Here is a 17,660-nt window from a genome sequence, read left to right as displayed (position 1 = left end):
ACAAGAATTAATGGGAAATATGAAACGAAATATTACGATTCCATTGTACCAGATCAGTGGATTAATCGCACAAACATTTAATCCCATAATATCATGTTACATTACCTTCCAACCAAACAATAGTAACTTCTTGACTTGAATTATCTGAACACGTTTATAAAATATAATGGAGTTTTATGAAGAGGAAGAATATGACACTGTGGCTCTGCAAAAACTGCCGGACACGAGTGAGTAAATATGATTTTTTGCTAAACGTCTCTCATGCATTAAATCATCGAGGCACATATTTCGTGTCACGGAACCGCAGCTTTGCATTTTCTTCTGCACGAAATCCGTAAAAGCGTCAGACGCACAGAAGAGCAGAGTGTGTTGGAAACGGTCGAATCCAGTCATGCATGTGGCAAGAAAGTATTTCCTGCAGGATGTGACTGGATAACCTACATTACAGACAACAATGTAACGTTCACTGACTTTTTTGTTCATGCACCTGCAGCTATGAATAATGCAGAGCGATATTGGGGAAGTGTGGAGGCCCTCCGCCGCAGACCGTGTGCACGAGCCTGTGCTCCGCCACCCGCCGCTGTGCGGGACGAGGACACGTGTGAGTCAACCTGCTGCTGTCGGAGCTCTCGAGTCCATCGTTACACAATTTGTCAGACAAGTGATGCGTTTCCTTCACAGACGGTCTGAGCTGTTCAATTCGACATGGACGGGCTCGGGCTCGGGCTGGTGCGCGGTGCTGGCGTGTGACAGCCGTGGCTCCAGTCATGCGTGGTGGAGGCCTGTTAGCACCGGCGTGGCGTGCACGGACAGACGGAGGGAAAATAAATACATTGGAGGGGGAAAAAAATTATATTTCTGGTGGTTATTTGTTAAAGTTTGCTCACAGCACATGAAACAATCCACTGGTCCAGAGCTACATGACGAGATAATGACAAACACATGAGGATTATCTACTTCTCCCCTCAACAGGCCCATTTGATTAAAAAAATATTAATATTATTGCAATTATTAATATCTATCACTATGATACCTTTGACACACAGCCTGATATAATTACAATTATTATAGTACTTTTATTAAGATAATCACCGAGGGGGATCTAATCTAATAACTTTGTGATGTGACAATGCATCCGCCATGGGTTCAATTATTTTGCATCAATTTATTGTTCAATTTAATGCCGATGAATTCCAGTTGTGTGATATCATTTATCAAATAAACACATGGAATACAATTATTATTTTTCATTGTGCCCCCCCACCCCCACCCACACACACACACACACATGTGGCTGCAGTGTCCGGCTGGACATCTACTAATGGGGATGAGTGTGTGCTCAGTGAGAGATGGAGCAGTGGGATGGGACCTCTGCTCCCTCGCTGCTGACCTTCTGTTGTTTCAGCCACCAGAGGCTCCTCAGTGGAAACCAGTTCAGCACGTTTCCCCCACGGTAAACATCATCCCTGAACGCATTAGTGGCCGGGGAGTTGGGGCAGGGTGGGCAGGTGGGGGGGGCCCGAGCAGCCATACGGTGGTTTTTTAAAAACGAGTCCACTAATGTCCCCGAGTCCTGAGGAAAAATAACGCGTCATGCAACCAAACATATCTGTAGGAAAGCGTTAATTCACGCCTCTTTAAAAACAGAGTTGTATTTTTACGCACGGGGAGATCTGTGCAGTTGCAGAGATTTAAGGCCTGAAAATGTGGGAAACGATTAAAGCATAGTAACAGTGAGTTTACTCTAAAGCCCACAGAGCTGAGCTGAGCTGAGCGCGCTGGAACAAACAGCGAGACACACCGTGTGTACACTTTGGCCCCTCACGGCAGCCTCGGTGTTTAATGTCAGCCGTGGTTTCCAACCATATTCCAAACTGCACGGCTGCGTGGCTGCGCTGTTTGATGTTTACATGCACGTTGATCCCTCCAGGTCGTTGGGAGATGCAGGTCAGTCACGCGCTGTGGCCTTTTTTTTTTGTTGAAAAAAAGAACAGAAAATATGACACGAGAAAACCCAAAGCATGTGTCAAACCAGGGGAGAGAGAGAGAGTGAAGGCGCAAAGTTATGGTGTGTGTTTGTTTCTCGTGTCGGGAAGCAACAAATCTTTCTTATTGGCCTGCAAATGGGGGGTTTCTGCGCAGCCGGTCCATGTGTGCAGGGGCAGTAAAGTGAGAAATAATCCCCCTTTTTTAAGATATTCCTCTGCAAGCTATGAGCCTCGTGTGTAATTATGTAAAGGTTGGAACCTAAAGGGCAATTAATTTATCATACGTGAGCTCCAGAAACGTTCATATCATAAACGCTTGCTGTGCGTAATTTGGCACAGAAGGAGTAAACGTTTGGCCTGATGTCCGGCGCAATGGCTTAATGCAAATCAAATTATTTTGCTGTCTGAAAAGGAAAAAGATAAAACAGAAGTATTAAAAACACTTGAGAGAGTAATGTTCGTTTCACCCTGGTCAAAAATAAATTTAATATTTAAATTGAGACACGAGTTAAATCTGGCGGTTTAACTCTGTCATTTATTTTTAAACCAGGCAGAATCTTTTTTAAAAGTTAAACATGTTTGTGTTGTCTTCGCCTCATTTTCAGCCAAACATCACCCGGCGCTGGATGGATTTGTTTTTGGCGTGTTTGGCTGGTGATGGAAAAGTAAAAAATAAAAATACACGGGCGACAGACACTTAAGAGCGTCAAAATAATCCAATGCACGGAGGCACACTTTCTCAACATCACCCAGCCGGTTACATTATTTAACACCAATCAGTCACTCTCCTTCCATTTCCTTAATGGTGCCATTTAAAAGAAGTTGGGATGAAGGGCAGTGGAGCGTAAAGCCACCCGAAGTTAGCTTTTCCACCTTTTTGCTTTCATAGCAGAGGTTGGCTCTTCTATTGTTTTGAAAGGATTCGTCTTTGTAACTTACACACGAATGTTAATATAATTAATGGCAGCTAAACGTGTGGTTAAAATGTGCATAACTGTGCGATTTTATGGAAATATTACTATTTTCCAGTTGGCGTTTTCTCTGCGATGGTCCCTGGAGGTTTTTTTTTTTGCGCATTTCTTTATTTAGACTCACATCCAAGTTGAAAAGATCCAGATCTAATCCAAAATCTTGATATTGCTTTTTTATACTCACCGCGTGTCTCAATAACAAACGCATTCATGGTGGTATATCCCCAGCTTTGCTCTGTGATGGGACAGAGCAGGGCGAGGAGGAGGACTTGGGGAGGTGGGGTTGGGGGGGGGGAGGACGGCGGGGGTGTCTCCGTGAACTTGTCATGTCAAACTTCTGGACCAATGGCGACTCAGCTCCGAGCAATCCCGAGCGTCCATCGGCGAGCGGAGCCAATCGGCGGGGAGAGAAGAGTTGGAAGTCCAGCCTCCCGATTTCCACAGATTGAAATGTAAGCCTGTCTCCAGCGCCGTCAGGAAACAGACCGAGAATTTTGTCCCTCTTGTTCCTTATCGCACGAGAACATTTTCTTGGACGCGGCTCTGGACGGTGGACACGCTGGACGCGGAGCAGGATCCACGCAGGAGGCACAATCCGGACACCGTGTTCTTCATTTGCGGTTTTAACACTATGGGTGAGTTCAGTGTTGGATCGGGGTTCTTTTTTCTTTTTCTTTTTTCCTGCTCAGGGATGCAGCGAATTGTCCAACGTCCTGTAGGCAAGGTGGGGGAACATGGCGAGGTGTTGTCTGTCTGAGGTGCTTTGAAGGGACAGTTTAGGTGTTGATCCACAGGGGAGGAACCAGCAGACCGAAACGGTACATGTGCCAGTTACGCACAGGCTTTAGCATCGACTACAGGACGTCCGCGTGAAATTCAGCGTGTGTATCTTTCAGCGATTAGTTGACAAACCAACATTAAGCTGCACTCAACTCACAGAGATAGAGGTTTGTTTAGCTGTGAAGAGATTTCTGGTGAATTCACTTAAAATCCAAACATATGCACCTTTGCGCAATGATGGGTTCAACTGGATTTGGGATCTATTTTTGGTTAGACATTAGTCTTATGAATGGCAAAAAAAAAAAAAACATTGCATGAGCGTTTCACACCTTATTTATTTGACTCTATATAATTACATTAATTGGAAAAAGACCCAATGAATGAGTGGTTATTGAATCTGTGCTGGGCCTTGGGTCAGTGACTCACTCTCTCATTCTCATGCTCTTGTGTGTGTTTGATTTTGACACCAGAGCCAGCCTTCGGCGAGGTGAACCAACTCGGCGGTGTTTTCGTCAACGGCAGGCCGCTCCCCAACGCCATACGGCTCCGGATAGTGGAGCTGGCCCAGCTCGGGATTCGACCCTGTGACATTAGCCGGCAGCTGCGCGTCTCCCACGGCTGTGTCAGCAAGATCCTGGCCCGCTACAACGAGACGGGCTCCATCCTCCCGGGGGCCATCGGAGGCAGCAAGCCGCGGGTCACCACACCCACCGTGGTCAAGCACATACGGACATACAAGCAGAGGGACCCGGGGATTTTTGCCTGGGAGATCCGGGACAGGCTACTCGCCGACGGGGTTTGCGACAAGTTCAACCTCCCCTCCGTCAGCTCCATCAGTCGGATCCTGCGGAACAAGATCGGGAATCTGTCCCAGCAGAGTCAGTACGAGTCCGGCAAGCAGGGGCCTCATCCCCCGCCACAACCAACGTTACCCTACAACCACTTATACTCATACCCGACTTCCAAAGTGCCCACTCCCCCTGGCATGCCCACCCTCCCCGGACACATGGCCATGCACAGGATATGGCCCTCGTCGCACTCTGTGACAGATATTCTGGGGATACGGTCTATTACAGAGCAACAAAGTAAGCATGGCTGCATGGAGGGCGGTTACTTCTGATTGTTGCACTGCATTTTATCCAACTTTGGGTTTTTACGCACGACAGTGTCCACGCGTGTGTGAGAGGGGGTTTTCATTTCTACTCTAATTGTTTAATAGCACCAAACAAAAAAAAAAAGCTCGAGCTCTCAGGCCTCTGTGGAGATCTGACCTGCAGCTACACGTCACTTTCTCGTGCCCCTTCCGTGTGCTATCACTGCGCATTGTTTTTTTCTGCCTTGCGCCACGTCGTGTCTGTACAAACTAACCCTCCAACCCAAACTAAAACCACCTGAAAAGACGCGTAAATTGTCCCCACAAGTGACGTGCTGCTCGTACGTCCTCCCATATCACACAGGCCTGCTGATAGTGGTTTGAGGGGGGAGGCAGGTCAGTGCAGAAACAGATGGTCCAGCTTGCAGTAATGATTAAAAGGCGGATGTGGAATATTGGAGGGAGATGGAGTTGGATGAAGTGTGCGGAGTGTTCGCCATGACTCGGGTCTGTGCGCGCGCCTTAAGATACATATTGCGGCTGCAGCCTGCGTGTTTGTGTTTGTCGTGTATGTGTCACATGCAGGTAGAGGCCCTGATAACTTTGGCTCGCGTCTCCACAAAGACCACGACTGTTTTGGAAACAGTGAAACAGGACCCGGCATAAATCAGTGTTAATGGCCGGCTCGGTGTTGTGAAAGGCATTTGTTTCTCTGGGAGCTCGTTTTGCAGAGGCACGAGGGGAAGTGCTGTCAGTCCCCGCTGTCAGGGTCCAGCAGGGCGGCCGCGCACAAACACGCCCCGGCTCCTCTGCGCTCCAAGCCCGCTGCGAATAGCTCGCTGCTCGGCGAACTGCACGAGACTACACGTGAGGGAGATATGGAGGAGAGTCGACGAGGGGAGGACTGTGTTTTTTAGAAAGTGTAGCTTTATAAACAATTCATGCATTTCCAAATTATTAGCAGATGTTTGTGGCAGGTTTTTGAATGCAGGGTTAAGGGCTTTTGGAGTCGACTTAAAACGCCAAAGATTATTTGCACCAGAGTGAAGATTATTGCTATATATATGGAAATTCTTAGAGAAAATTAAGACAATATTTTCATGGTTAATGTTATAAATTATTAGTGATTTTACGCATCTTAATTGTCGTGCATGGGCCACACACACCATCTAGGCTACATAGAGTAAACTGTTTTGGATTAATTCAACACAATGCATCAGAGATACACTTGACAATAACTGCAGTATTACATACAAATATTTAACATTTTAAATAAATGCTCATTATTTGTAGCCTTGTTGGACTTGGTTTCCCAGTGCAGACGCTGAGGATCACGTGAGGTATTAAATCTATTACGCACAAAAAAAGACGGTGAAAGAAAATATGATTCGTCCCGGATGAGGAAACGTTTTGTTGTCCCACTTCCACCAGTGACGTTTTTACTTTTATCAATCTACAACTGGGCCTTGATCTGATGCACAGGACGAACCAAAACAAATAGCTTCATTCAGTCTCAATACATTTTCTTTAAGGAAACAAATGGCACCTTGTTACACCTTCTTTACAATAGTTCTCAGTCCTAATCCAACAAAAAGGTGATCAATTTAATTGATTATTTGTTTTAGAAATTAGTGAAAATATCTTAATTTTATATGAAAAAGATATTATCCAACTTTCAGGCGATTACACAAAAAAACAATCCAAACCTAATCTCAAAACCAGATTATTTAAAGTCTGTATTTTCCATTTTTGTTCCAACTAATCTGGAACAGGACAAGGTTATAAAAATAGGAGCTTTGACGCATTTGAAATCCCACTGACACATGAGCTCTGACTCGGTGAACTGACAACTGACTGCCTCAGTGCTGAATGTCTCCGGGTTTATTGTGTCTCATGCAGCTTAATCTGGGCCTGATGTTTGTGTGCGAGGCAGAGACTCTTGGTTTTTTTTTTTTTACTTTCCCCTTCCACCCTTCATCTGTACAGAAAACCCTCCTCTTCTCTTCTCTTCTGCCCCTGCCCCCCCCCCCCCCAGTTAGTGACAGTCCATCCTTTCCCTAAGCCAAACTAGAAGAATGGGCCGCAATAAACAGGACTCATTTCCCAGCAGCCACCTCTCCACTAGTCAATGGCGTGGATAAACCCGCATTTACACGCAAAACACACGCAGGTAAACACGGAGAAACGAACTCCTCTCCTCTTTTGTACAACAAAGTAAAAAACCCTCCTGGTGGTGAGGCCATTCATCTAATCCCAATCTTTTTAAATAATATTATTCAGATTATTATGTGGCCCTGAAGTTCCCCCCCTCTCACAGTATTAACGCGCTGCTTCTGGTTTCTTTTATACCTTATTATTTTATTTTTATTCTGGCTTCATAAGGTGCAGCCACTTCCTGTCGGTCCTGCTGCATGGTCACTGCTTTTTATGAATCCTCACAGTGTAAATTATAAAATGATAATTAGTGGCTGAAAGAGGTTTGGATTGCCTACACTTATTCTATTGGTTTCTTTCTGCAGCTCGTTGGGCTCTTGGAAATTAACTGTGACTGTAACTACACCAAGAAACTGAAAACTTACACTTAGTCTGCTTTCATTTTCCTGTTAAATTATTCTAATAAGCAATTTTAAATATTTAGGGTTCAAAGTTTGAGCCAAGATACTGAACTTTTTTATTTTTATAAAATAAAATAAAAAACGCAGTGGCCTGTGTAGTAATATTTTTTGTTTAAAACAAGTGTGGTGCAGGCATTCAAACTTTGGACATAATAAAAAAAATTGTTCAAAATAAATCTGAAATCTAGAATAATAAAAGCATCAATGACAAATTCTCACATTTGCGTTAATTTGAAACAACGTACATTTCACAATATTTAAAGTTGAGGACTCTCCCTATATTTCTTATAAAAATAATATATTTAATAATAATTTATAACTTTTGGGTCTGTGGTCTAAACGTCCCCTCAGAGGCTTTTATTTTTTATTGCGCAGATTTTTTCCCTCTTACTTTTAAAGGACGTGCGATTCTCGCCAGATAAAAAAAACGAGAGATTGATATTTGGCCTCTTCGTCTCGGGCTCAGTTTTCACGCTGGGACCAGGAACCTTTTCAAAGTGACACCGGACACAGCGACTTCCCTCAAGGTCTCGAACCAACAGCTCAAGTGAACCATTAAAGTCTTTAAATGACAGAGAATGGTGAAGACGGAGGATCAGCTTCTCCTGTTAAATGGATCTGATCCCTTTGTGACACAGTGAGAGACGAGACACGCGTTAAAACGTCAGACTGAAAGTTTCCAAATCTTTCATTTGCTTCCTCGTTTTAAAGCAAACTTAAGTACATCAGATTTTAAAATGTCAAAGTTTAAAACACTTTTCTCAAGTTTAATTTTTGAATCATTTTCTCTCAAGGTGACTGTGAACGTTGAGTTCATTCGAAGCATTAAACGCTTTAGTGACGAGGCCTCAGTCTCTTCTTCAGAGACTGCGGTCACAGCAGGAGGCCTATGGGCGCCCTGCAGAGGGGGTGGGGGGGGGGCACCCGTGGGACCCTCGGGTTGGTTTTTAATTCTGGAAGATGAAGAGGAAGATGAAGAGGAAGAGTATTATAAAAACTACATGTAGGTTTAGATCATGTCCACGCGGCAGCTCGGAGGTGGATCCGTTCATGTTCGTCAGGAAAACTGACTTTTAAAAAATTGAAACAATTATATAATCAATATTTCATGTCTTTTAAGATTCGCTCTCGCCATTATTGAGATGATATTTAGGTTTTTCAGTTATTTATTTGGAATATATGAAGTTTCGATAATATTTGGATGAAGGTGCTTTTTTAAAAATTATTATTCAAGTCTGATATTAAAGATATTAAAATATCACCATTAACATCTTGTGACCAAATAGACCTAAATCATAAAAATATATAAATTATAAAATGTGTGAGGTTATTTTAAATAAAATACACACATACATGTTGGCTTTTTGTGAGATTACATATTTTTTAGATGGATTTTCTATACACATCTTTGCAGATATTCCGTCAGATGATGAGTGGTGGACAGAATAATAGGGACACCTGAACAAACTGCGATAAACACACAACCATCTGTAAACCTTCTCCATGTTGTTGACTTTGTGTCAGACAGGTGTTGATTCATCTCTGGTCCCTTGTGAGGCCGTGATGTTCATGTAGCAGCAGATCGTTTCCTTAGTGTGTATATGTAGAACTTTTGTGTGTATGCAGTGGGTGTGTGTATTTATGCTGTGTGTGTCTTTGTGTGTGTGTGTGTGTGTGTGTACTGCTGAATGTGTTACACGCTGTGATGAACCGAAATGATTTGAACTGAAAAAAAAACCCTGAAACGCAGCTAAAAGCCTGTAGAGCGTTTTATCAAACACGCCGTAGACGTGAAGACACACAAACACCCCCCCCCCCCAGACACCCACAGTCACCCGACACACACCCACAGACATGTGCACACACACACAGAGAACCAGTCTCCTCTCCACAGTCGTGCATCACAATCACCACAAATGTCAGCTTAGAGGATAATTTTTCACGTCTCCTTTTTTCTGTGCGTCCGTCCATGAGAACGAGTCGGAGGAACAGAAAAGATCAGAATAGTCGAAAAATAATTCCCAGTAGTCGCAGACCACCCAGGAACAGAACATTTCGGCCTCCCTGTTGAAATGCTTTGGTGAATTCCCCAAGTTAAGTCCTGTCGCTGTGCCAGAGAAGCAAAGCCCATTCATGCTTCGAACTCCACGCTCGCCTCGTTCTCTATCATATTTCCCCTCTTCCTGCCCTTTCACTCTCAATCTCTCATGACATCTGTTTTGTGGCGCACCCCCCCCCCCCCCCAAACCGCCCTGTCTCCCATCGTCTGGCGTGGTATATCAACGTCCAGCTTTAGGTAGAAAACAACGTCCCGCTTCCAGACGGGGGGAAATCGTGCATGTATGGTTTTTTTATGCATGTTTAATGTGTTCCAGGGGCATGAGGGCGAATAATTGATCATCCATACTTTCATCAAAATTGGTAAAAGTGGTTTTTTTATGTGGTGGCTGTGAAGCTAGAATTTAAGCCTGTGCTGTTTATCATTCAGCCGTCACTTGTCCTTTCACTTTCTTTGCAGCTCGCCTCAGCTTTTTTCCATTACATCTCAGCTGCTAGTGTTTGTGCGCGCGTGTGTGTGTGTGTGTGCGCGTCTACCTGGGCTGGAGTCACTAAATAACTCAAACCTGGAGTCTCAGTAGAAACTGGCTGTTGAGTGGCAAATTATTTCCTGTTTTGACGTTTTCTGAGGGAAACCAAGTGATGAAAATGACTAACTGCGATTTCTACCTCAAACCAGGAGGCCAGAGAACAAGTGAACAGTTGACCTTTCACACCTTTAACACAGATCCACACCTTCTTATCGTCTCTCCTTTCTCACCCTCTTTTCTACCCAGACGCCGAGTGGATCGCCCACAGCGAACAGCTATGTCACAGCGCCCAGCATCCCTCCCTACCACCCTCCCACCCGAGTGTCACCCTGCACGGGGTGCAGCGCCACCACGTCGGCCTGTGTGACCGGAGCCACATGGCAGCCGGCCAGTGGCAGTGCGCTATCTCCCCACAGCTGTGACATCGCCACACCTCTGGCCTTCAAGAGCACGACAGCCAGCCGTGACGCCATCCCACCCGGTCACCACCTCGGCGCTGTGAAGTCGGCTGACTGATGGGGGGGGGGAGAGGGAGAAAGGGGGGAGGGGGTGGTGTGTGAGATATGGCGAGGACAGTGAAGACATCAAGTCTGTCTAGTGTGGCTACATTTCAATCTCACTGCCTCCCTTTGTACGAGGGCCTCGGGGGCCCAGGACCCATATTTGCGCCGCCCTCCTCCTCCTCCTCCTCCTCCTCCACCTCCTGATCCTCGTCCCTGCTTCACACAGTCAGACCAAAGACAGAGGGAATACACATTCTGTCCATTTTACAGTGTGTGAAAGAACTTGCAGGGCAGGTGTAGTGAAGGACTGATGTATGACTGCTTCTCCTCCATCCATCAACACAACTCCTCTCAGATTCTTTACTGCGTTCTTCTGCTGCGAATGTCTTTGGGCCAAAGGGGGTAATGTATAACTTCAAGAAAAAGCAAATCAAAGAAGAGGGGGGGGGGGGGGAAACTTTGCATTAGCGTTTTCAGGGTGCTTATTATTTGCTTGTTTTGTTTTTGTATGCTTTTTGTTGTTGTTGTTCATGTTTTTGATAAAAAAATAACTGTCCTATGGTGCATTGTTTTCCCACTTCTCAAAAAAAAAAAAAAACGTGGCCTAAGTTCCAGAGAGAAGTTTATTTATTAGAAAAAAGGTACGTTGAATGAAGAATGGGAATCTCCACGCATGTTTAGACAAATTGGCCTCGGTCTGATGTTGGAGTCGAGAGAGTTAACGATTGAAAAATGTTGCACAATGAAATTGAATGTATCTTATTAAATTGTTTGGCTGTTATTGGTGACATTTTTGCCAGTTGATGTTTTGGGGGAGAAATCCTGAGCATGTTTCATTCCAAGTATATTATTCATCTTCACTCTTCACTCTTCCTCAGCAGCGTAGTGAGGCCAGATTAAGGATATGGCAGCCGACCGGCCTGTTTTACACGAGCAGGAAACTGCTTTTCATGAAGAAAAAAAAAAAGGCATGCTCATACTAGGCCTGTATTTTCTATTACCAGGTTTCACGGCTCACTAGGAAAGCTCATCAGAAATGCTTGACACACGCACACGCACACACACACACACAGTGTCTCCACATACTGCAATTCTGTCAAAATCCTTTGGACACTGAAACAACACGGACCAGGTACATGTCCTCTCAAGCCCTTTCTGTATGCCTACTCTTAGACAATAATATTCTATTAGACAAGTGAGAAGTAATGAATAGTTTCAGTTAATATAATTAAATTCCATTTAATTATTTGGCAGACGGTTACTGGAGGACAAAACTAAAGCTTCAGCAGAAGAGTTTGAATGAAGAACTAAATGTATTCAATAAGTCTGTGAGATCTGGTAAAGAATTGCAGCAAAAATAGGGGCTTAAATTAAATGAAAATATATAATATATAAAAAAAATTCTGATGAGGGTTAAGTGTTTGAAATAAATCTAAAATGCTGTAGTATTAACAAAAGAGAGATGTTTCCTAATCTCACTTTTCATTGTTTTAAATGTGAATGTGCCTTCACTAAACATCTCATGAGGAAGTGATAACTTTTTTAAATCCCGGATGTCCTTTTTAAATAATTGCAAATGTCTTCTGCCATGCGCTATAATTTTAATAATTTCAACCAGTTTTTTTTTTTTTTTTTTAAATGGGAGCAAATTTTGCGTTTTGATTGAAGGTGTGTGCGAGACGCTGTAATTCAGAACAGGACGGTTCGCTGTGCGGAGGACTCCCAGACTCCCGGGGCGAGGTGGAGCCCGTGTGCACTCAGAGGCCCGACACTCATTGTCCTGTAAGTCTCCAAGGTCATCAGACATGTGACCCCGACGCGAACCTTCAGCAGCCACGAGAAAAAAAAAAGTAGCCAAACAGGCGTCGTCAGGGTTCAACTCAACGTGTTCATTACAAGAGAAGAAAAAAAAAAAGTAAAGCGCGCACAAATGACACGTTTGTGAAATGATGCAAAAATACTTTCAGGGAAGTTTAGCGTAATAGATTAGGAGTTGCCTGCAGTGATCGGAGGTTTAAACACACCGTGGTCCAGCGGGGACGTAAAGCTGCTCACCTGCTCTTTAACACAGCCTTTACCTGCTCGCTGAGAGCCGAGGTTTCCATTCCTCCTGTTGTTACAACATAAACAGTCCCTCCGTGTGACAGTGTCAACAGTCCTCCCCATGCGAGGGCTGATTTGACTTGGAAAGCAATGTTCCCCGCATCCAGTGGTCACGGACCGTTGCTCAGGGATCGTAGTGTTTCTTTGACCGTACGTGAACCACATCACAGGGACGTGATGATTGTACATTTGCTGTACCAGCACGGCCCCCCCTCAACCATCCTCAATCCATCACACACTGCAAATGATAGTTAACTCTCCGAGTGGCATGGAGAAGTCGTAACTTGCTCCGGTTTTTTGTTTTGTTACCTCAGCCTACAAACAACAACTTTTCCTTTCAACTACGCTACATGAACCGAGCGCAGCCTTGTTAGCCTCCTCTGACTCACAACTAAATTAAAATGTGGTCGTCTTAATTGACGCCAGTATTGAAAAAATAGGAACAGTGTGTTTTTTCGAGACAGGAGGAACAGTTTCTCAAAAGTCTAATAACCCTTGTTGTTGTAGTAGTCTAATGTTGGTCAGCTTTGTGGGAGCGAGGTCTAAAAAGGCTGCGCTTTAAAAATAGGGGCAGACACGTGTTTATAATTAATGATGTTGAGTCTGACTTCAGTGTCATATGGTTATCTTTACTTTCCCACATGCAATCAGAAACAAGACAGCCATTTGCAGAGTAACACAGTGCAGAGTAGGTAACGCCGGCTGAACACAGCACTTCGTGTGTGTTTCTGCTCAGCGCACGTTTTTTAAAAGAAGCTGACAACAGCCAGAATGTTTTCTTAATGCCTTAAAACAGCAGCGTCGTGCAGACAGGTGAGTAAAACCTCTCGGAGAGGGAGAGAAAGAAAAAAAAAAAAAAAAAACCAGCTGTGGTTGGAAAATCAGAACATGTCTGGTTCTGTGTCTTTGGTGTGTACACATGTGGCTCAATCACACCAACCTGAATTACTGGAAACCTGGATATTTTAATACAAATATTAATCACGACCCATGTGTGCACTGGGAAAGACAGGTACAGCCTTGTAGTCCTGTCAAAGTGGAACCACTGGATTGAAACGTCAAGGGGGGGGAGATGATGAGGAACATACATGGGAAGGGTGTCGGGGAAAATGAGGAGAAGGGGACTTTGCTGCTGAAGATTTATGATCCGGGCGCCGTGCGCAGGGAATCCAGGTGAAGGGTGGCTCTGCTGTTTCGCTACCAGCAACACGCGAGACACGTTACAAGCTGTCAGATGTGAAACAAACATACATGTTCACGTCTCCATTACAGAAAGGACAGGTTCAACGCTTACAATTCCATCAGTCTGCGGGCCCGCAGTTGTTAAGTCTATCACCTCAGGCTCCAAGGGCCAAAAAAACAAAAACCAGGAGCCGTTCCATCCTGGCAGAGGAACTCCCACAATAATGACTACTGTCAAATGCCAACGTGGCTCAGGATATGCTGCTACAAGATGAGGTTAAGATGAGTCTCTTCGGGAGCAGCCACCAGCCCTGAGGCTGTGCAACAGGTGTGTGTTTGCATGTGTGTGTATGTTTGTGCATATTTGTGTAAGAGATAGACTGGCAGTGGGAGAGAATGTGTGCGGTAACCTCCACTCCGCCCCCCAGCCCCCAAACCCAGGTCCTGCAGCCACATTTGAATTTCTTAAGCTTGTTGTTTTAACTTGCACTTAAGCTATGCTCCGGCACCGACTCCGCACCACCGCCAGAGAAAAGACTGACACTTGGTTGGCTGAGACGACGTCTACGGGCTGACAGGCCCTCAAACAACAAAGGGCTCTGATGGAGGGGAAGACGAGGAGGAGGAGGAGGAGGAGGAGGAGGAAGAGGATACACTTATATCGATGGAAAGGCTTCCACAGAAGACAAAACATGCAACAACACAAGGTGACTGTTACAGGACAGAGAATTACCCAACACACAACGAGGAACCAAAGTGAGGAGTCTGATTTCAATTTTTTTTTTATTATTATTTGTTACCAATACATGCAAATAACTGAACAAATTCTATTCTAAATTGAGATAGTAAAAAAAAAAGAAAAAGATATTTGTCCAATTTATAGATGATACATTAAAATATCAGTCATGCAATAAAAGTAGCTCAGCAACAGGCCTGAACATACACACATACAGTTTTCTATACCCATAAATCCTTATTAACGGCACTACTGTGGATATTTGGTTTGTTTGAAATACGCAGTGAGGCTCAGTACAATGGCTGTGATCACAGTACACGTGTTCGATCTTGTATGTTTGATGTACATGACGAAGTGTATATACAGAACGTGTATATGTATGTGTGCATAATGAACTGTTGCTGAACTGTTGCTCCTTCATGAGCAGATGACTCGGGTATACGAGGCTCAGCGGAAGTTCCAGTTTGGTCAAATAACTTGTGCAGCTATATAATGATGATATATAATCAAGTCCTCTATAGTGGGACCAGTTGTTTTTTTGGACGCTAGATTAAAAAATAAACTTTTATTTTTCTATTTTCACAGATTTCCCTAAAAATAATCAGTGAATTCTCATGAAATAAATCAGACAAACTTCGTGGACTAATATCTATGAGTGTTTTGCAATCTGGTGCAGCTTGATAGAATTTAATGGGACTGTTGGGTGCTGGCGGAATGTTTTTAACAGCTAAACCCTGGAAAGCCTGATTTGAAATATCGAGCATTTCTTGTCGTATTCGTGACTAAATAAGCAACAATGAACATTTATTATTATGCTTTTAAACTCACAAAGACACAGGCTGCTTCATCAGGACGATGAGGATGTGGTTTGAGCTGATTCGAGGAAGAGAACTGGCAACATCAGCATACAACTCCTCAACTGTCATCAGATTTTGAATCAAATATTGCTTCACTGTGATTGGCTCAGAGAGGCATGTGACATACACTCAAAACCAGTGAGAGGAAATAGAGGAAAAACTAAATATATCAAAAATATTGTGCTCATTGTTGAACATCTTTAGAAGCGAAGTGAAAAAAATGGTTTTCAGGGCCTTAAACCCCCGATTGACTCAGTGTTGAAAAACACTGGAACTGGTTTTACATTGAAATGTGTTTTTCAGGCAGTTTTGAAATATTGCAGCTGTTTTGAATTAATGTCTGATAAAAACGACTTGGATAGAGATGTGGGGTTCTCCTTCGAAAGCTGCTTTCTAGCACTAACTGGAATGTAGATTTTGGTCTTTTTAATAACAGTGTATCGTTGAACAAAGATGAACTCATTTGGTCTCATGTTACTGGAGTCAGGTAACCGTATTGGGATTGAGGCACAACCCATAAAGGCACTCCGGTGGTTTGTTCTTCCCTTTTTGTTTTTGTTACCAGTTCTTGTGAAGCCAACCGGACACGTATTCATAGACCAGCAGCATCACTGCTCCACCTGTGAAACAACACAAGACAGTGACTAAAAACACATGTCGAGGTGAATAAACCACACAATGTTTCCAGTTAAACAACCGACTACTTTGTTACTGAGAAATGAAAATAGGAAATACATCTGAGAGGGAAGTAGGAGGAAGAATAATTTAGCTTTGTTTCCAATCTCAAAACAACTAATAAGGTCAAGTTCAAACTTTTTTTTTATCTTCAATATAATGAGCTGTTTCGTTACCTGGTCCAAGCCTCATTATCTTGGGCACCAGCCCCTTGTACAGAGCCAAGTATCTATAAAACAAAAATAGAACAGTTATATTCCAGATCATGAACATGTAAAGATTCCAGGATGAATATAGGATATGCTGATCCATGTATTATGGAGCAGTGGAACATTACAAAGTACATCTGCTCCAGTACTGTACTTATATAGAGCTCTGGGGTACTTGTTATTGACTTTGAGTATTTTTGCCTGGAGGCAGCTATGTCGTAGGATTAATAATCCCACCTTCACCAACTGAAACATTAAATCAATACATTAAAGCATCAATCGTTATATTCCAACACATTAATGTACAATATTCTGAATAATGAGCACTTTTATTTTTAGAACTGTCGGTTGTTTATTAGGCTTTTACTCTTCTCCTTTTACCTTCAAATTCCAAATGCATGACTTGTACTTCTACTCTGTCGTATTGCTACAGAAGTGAAAAAAAGAATGACTGCATCTTCCACACATTCCTTTCATATAAAGTGTGCTCGTGTCCTTGCATGTGAATGTGTGTTTACGCTGTGTAAGAGTGTGGAGGGGACTTCTTGCCTGGCTGCTCGTCTGTCTGCTGGCCGGCCTCTCTGTCACCCAGTCAGGTACGTAGCTTAAGTCTAAGGGCCAGCACTGGCGAGTACCTGCCCCTTAATGCATTCAAGGTGATCAGTGGCTGCCTGCCTCCGCCTCGTGCTCCCTGTCCTGCTCCCTGCCCCCGCCACTGATGGCGTTAATAAGGCTCGACCCACTTCCTCCCTGGCCCTCTGTCTGATTAGATTGACCTGTGGAGCGCCGCGCGGCTCGTTAGGGTCTGCTTAACGACGTCTCCCATAGGGACCACTAATTAGCAGGGACTGTGTTGTGTTAGAGCAGGGGACTGGATGTGGCGGCGGGGGCACCCTCCACGCACCCCTGCGACGACAGCGTTTCAGTGCTGTTGCTGCAGCAGCCCCCAAGGCTCCTGCGTCCACTAACTACAAACATCTCGCTGGCCCTTGTCTCGTGGTGCTGCATGGGGGGAAAGTGGAAAAGCCTAGGGCAATTGCTAACATAACATAGATCTTTCCTTGAAGCTTCCATTTAGAGCTGTCATTCTCCGAGGCTTGAAAATATGTTAACATTTACTGTACAACTGACAGACTGCAGAAATGTATGATCACACGTGGGGAACAAAGCCCGGAATCTAACGTCACTTTTTGCTTTTCCATTCATCGGATCACAGCTGTGCATCGAGTTATTCATTCAGTTCCTCTGTAGGAAACTCAAACCCTACGATGAAGCCCTGTTAACCCGCTGGTGCATTTGTCTTCTCTGACAGCCAGCTTGAAAGATAACCAACTATCAATTGCTAACAAAACAGACAAAG

General features: G+C 44.0%; 2 protein-coding genes and 1 long non-coding RNA gene across 5 annotated transcripts in view; 2 read left to right on the top strand and 1 right to left on the bottom strand.

Annotated features, from left to right (window-relative positions):
- The first annotated feature begins 3,423 nt into the window (after nt 1-3,423).
- pax9 (paired box 9) lies at nt 3,424-10,545 on the top strand. The gene is given in 5 exon segments (XM_034576052.1): nt 3,424-3,594; nt 4,210-4,824; nt 6,868-7,003; nt 10,278-10,506; nt 10,508-10,545. Coding segments are annotated over 5 exon segments (1,014 nt in total). The 5' UTR covers nt 3,424-3,590; the 3' UTR covers nt 10,538-10,545.
- A 2,970-nt stretch (nt 10,546-13,515) lies between these two features.
- LOC117755887 lies at nt 13,516-15,110 on the top strand. The gene is made up of 2 exons (XR_004612691.1): nt 13,516-14,151; nt 14,319-15,110. It is a non-coding gene; the product is annotated as an uncharacterized LOC117755887 (long non-coding RNA).
- slc25a21 (solute carrier family 25 member 21) overlaps nt 14,610-17,660 on the bottom strand; it is an 86,710-nt gene continuing 83,659 nt past the window's right edge. For 2 of the 3 annotated variants that reach the window (XM_034576050.1, XM_034576051.1), the window contains 2 exons: nt 16,268-16,320; nt 14,610-16,036 (listed from right to left, as the gene is read on the bottom strand). In XM_034576050.1, the coding sequence (XP_034431941.1) occupies nt 15,975-16,036; nt 16,268-16,320 (115 nt within the window). In that variant the 3' untranslated portion in view covers nt 14,610-15,974. The remainder of the gene's footprint in view (nt 16,037-16,267; nt 16,321-17,660) is intronic. The other variant, XR_004612690.1, reaches the window with a different exon arrangement.

The sequence above is a fragment of the Hippoglossus hippoglossus genome, chromosome 22, assembly GCF_009819705.1.
Source record: "Hippoglossus hippoglossus isolate fHipHip1 chromosome 22, fHipHip1.pri, whole genome shotgun sequence".
NCBI classification, from domain to species: domain Eukaryota; kingdom Metazoa; phylum Chordata; class Actinopteri; order Pleuronectiformes; family Pleuronectidae; genus Hippoglossus; species Hippoglossus hippoglossus.
Note: the sequence above shows the minus strand (reverse complement) of the source record. Positions and strands in the feature narration are given on the sequence as shown.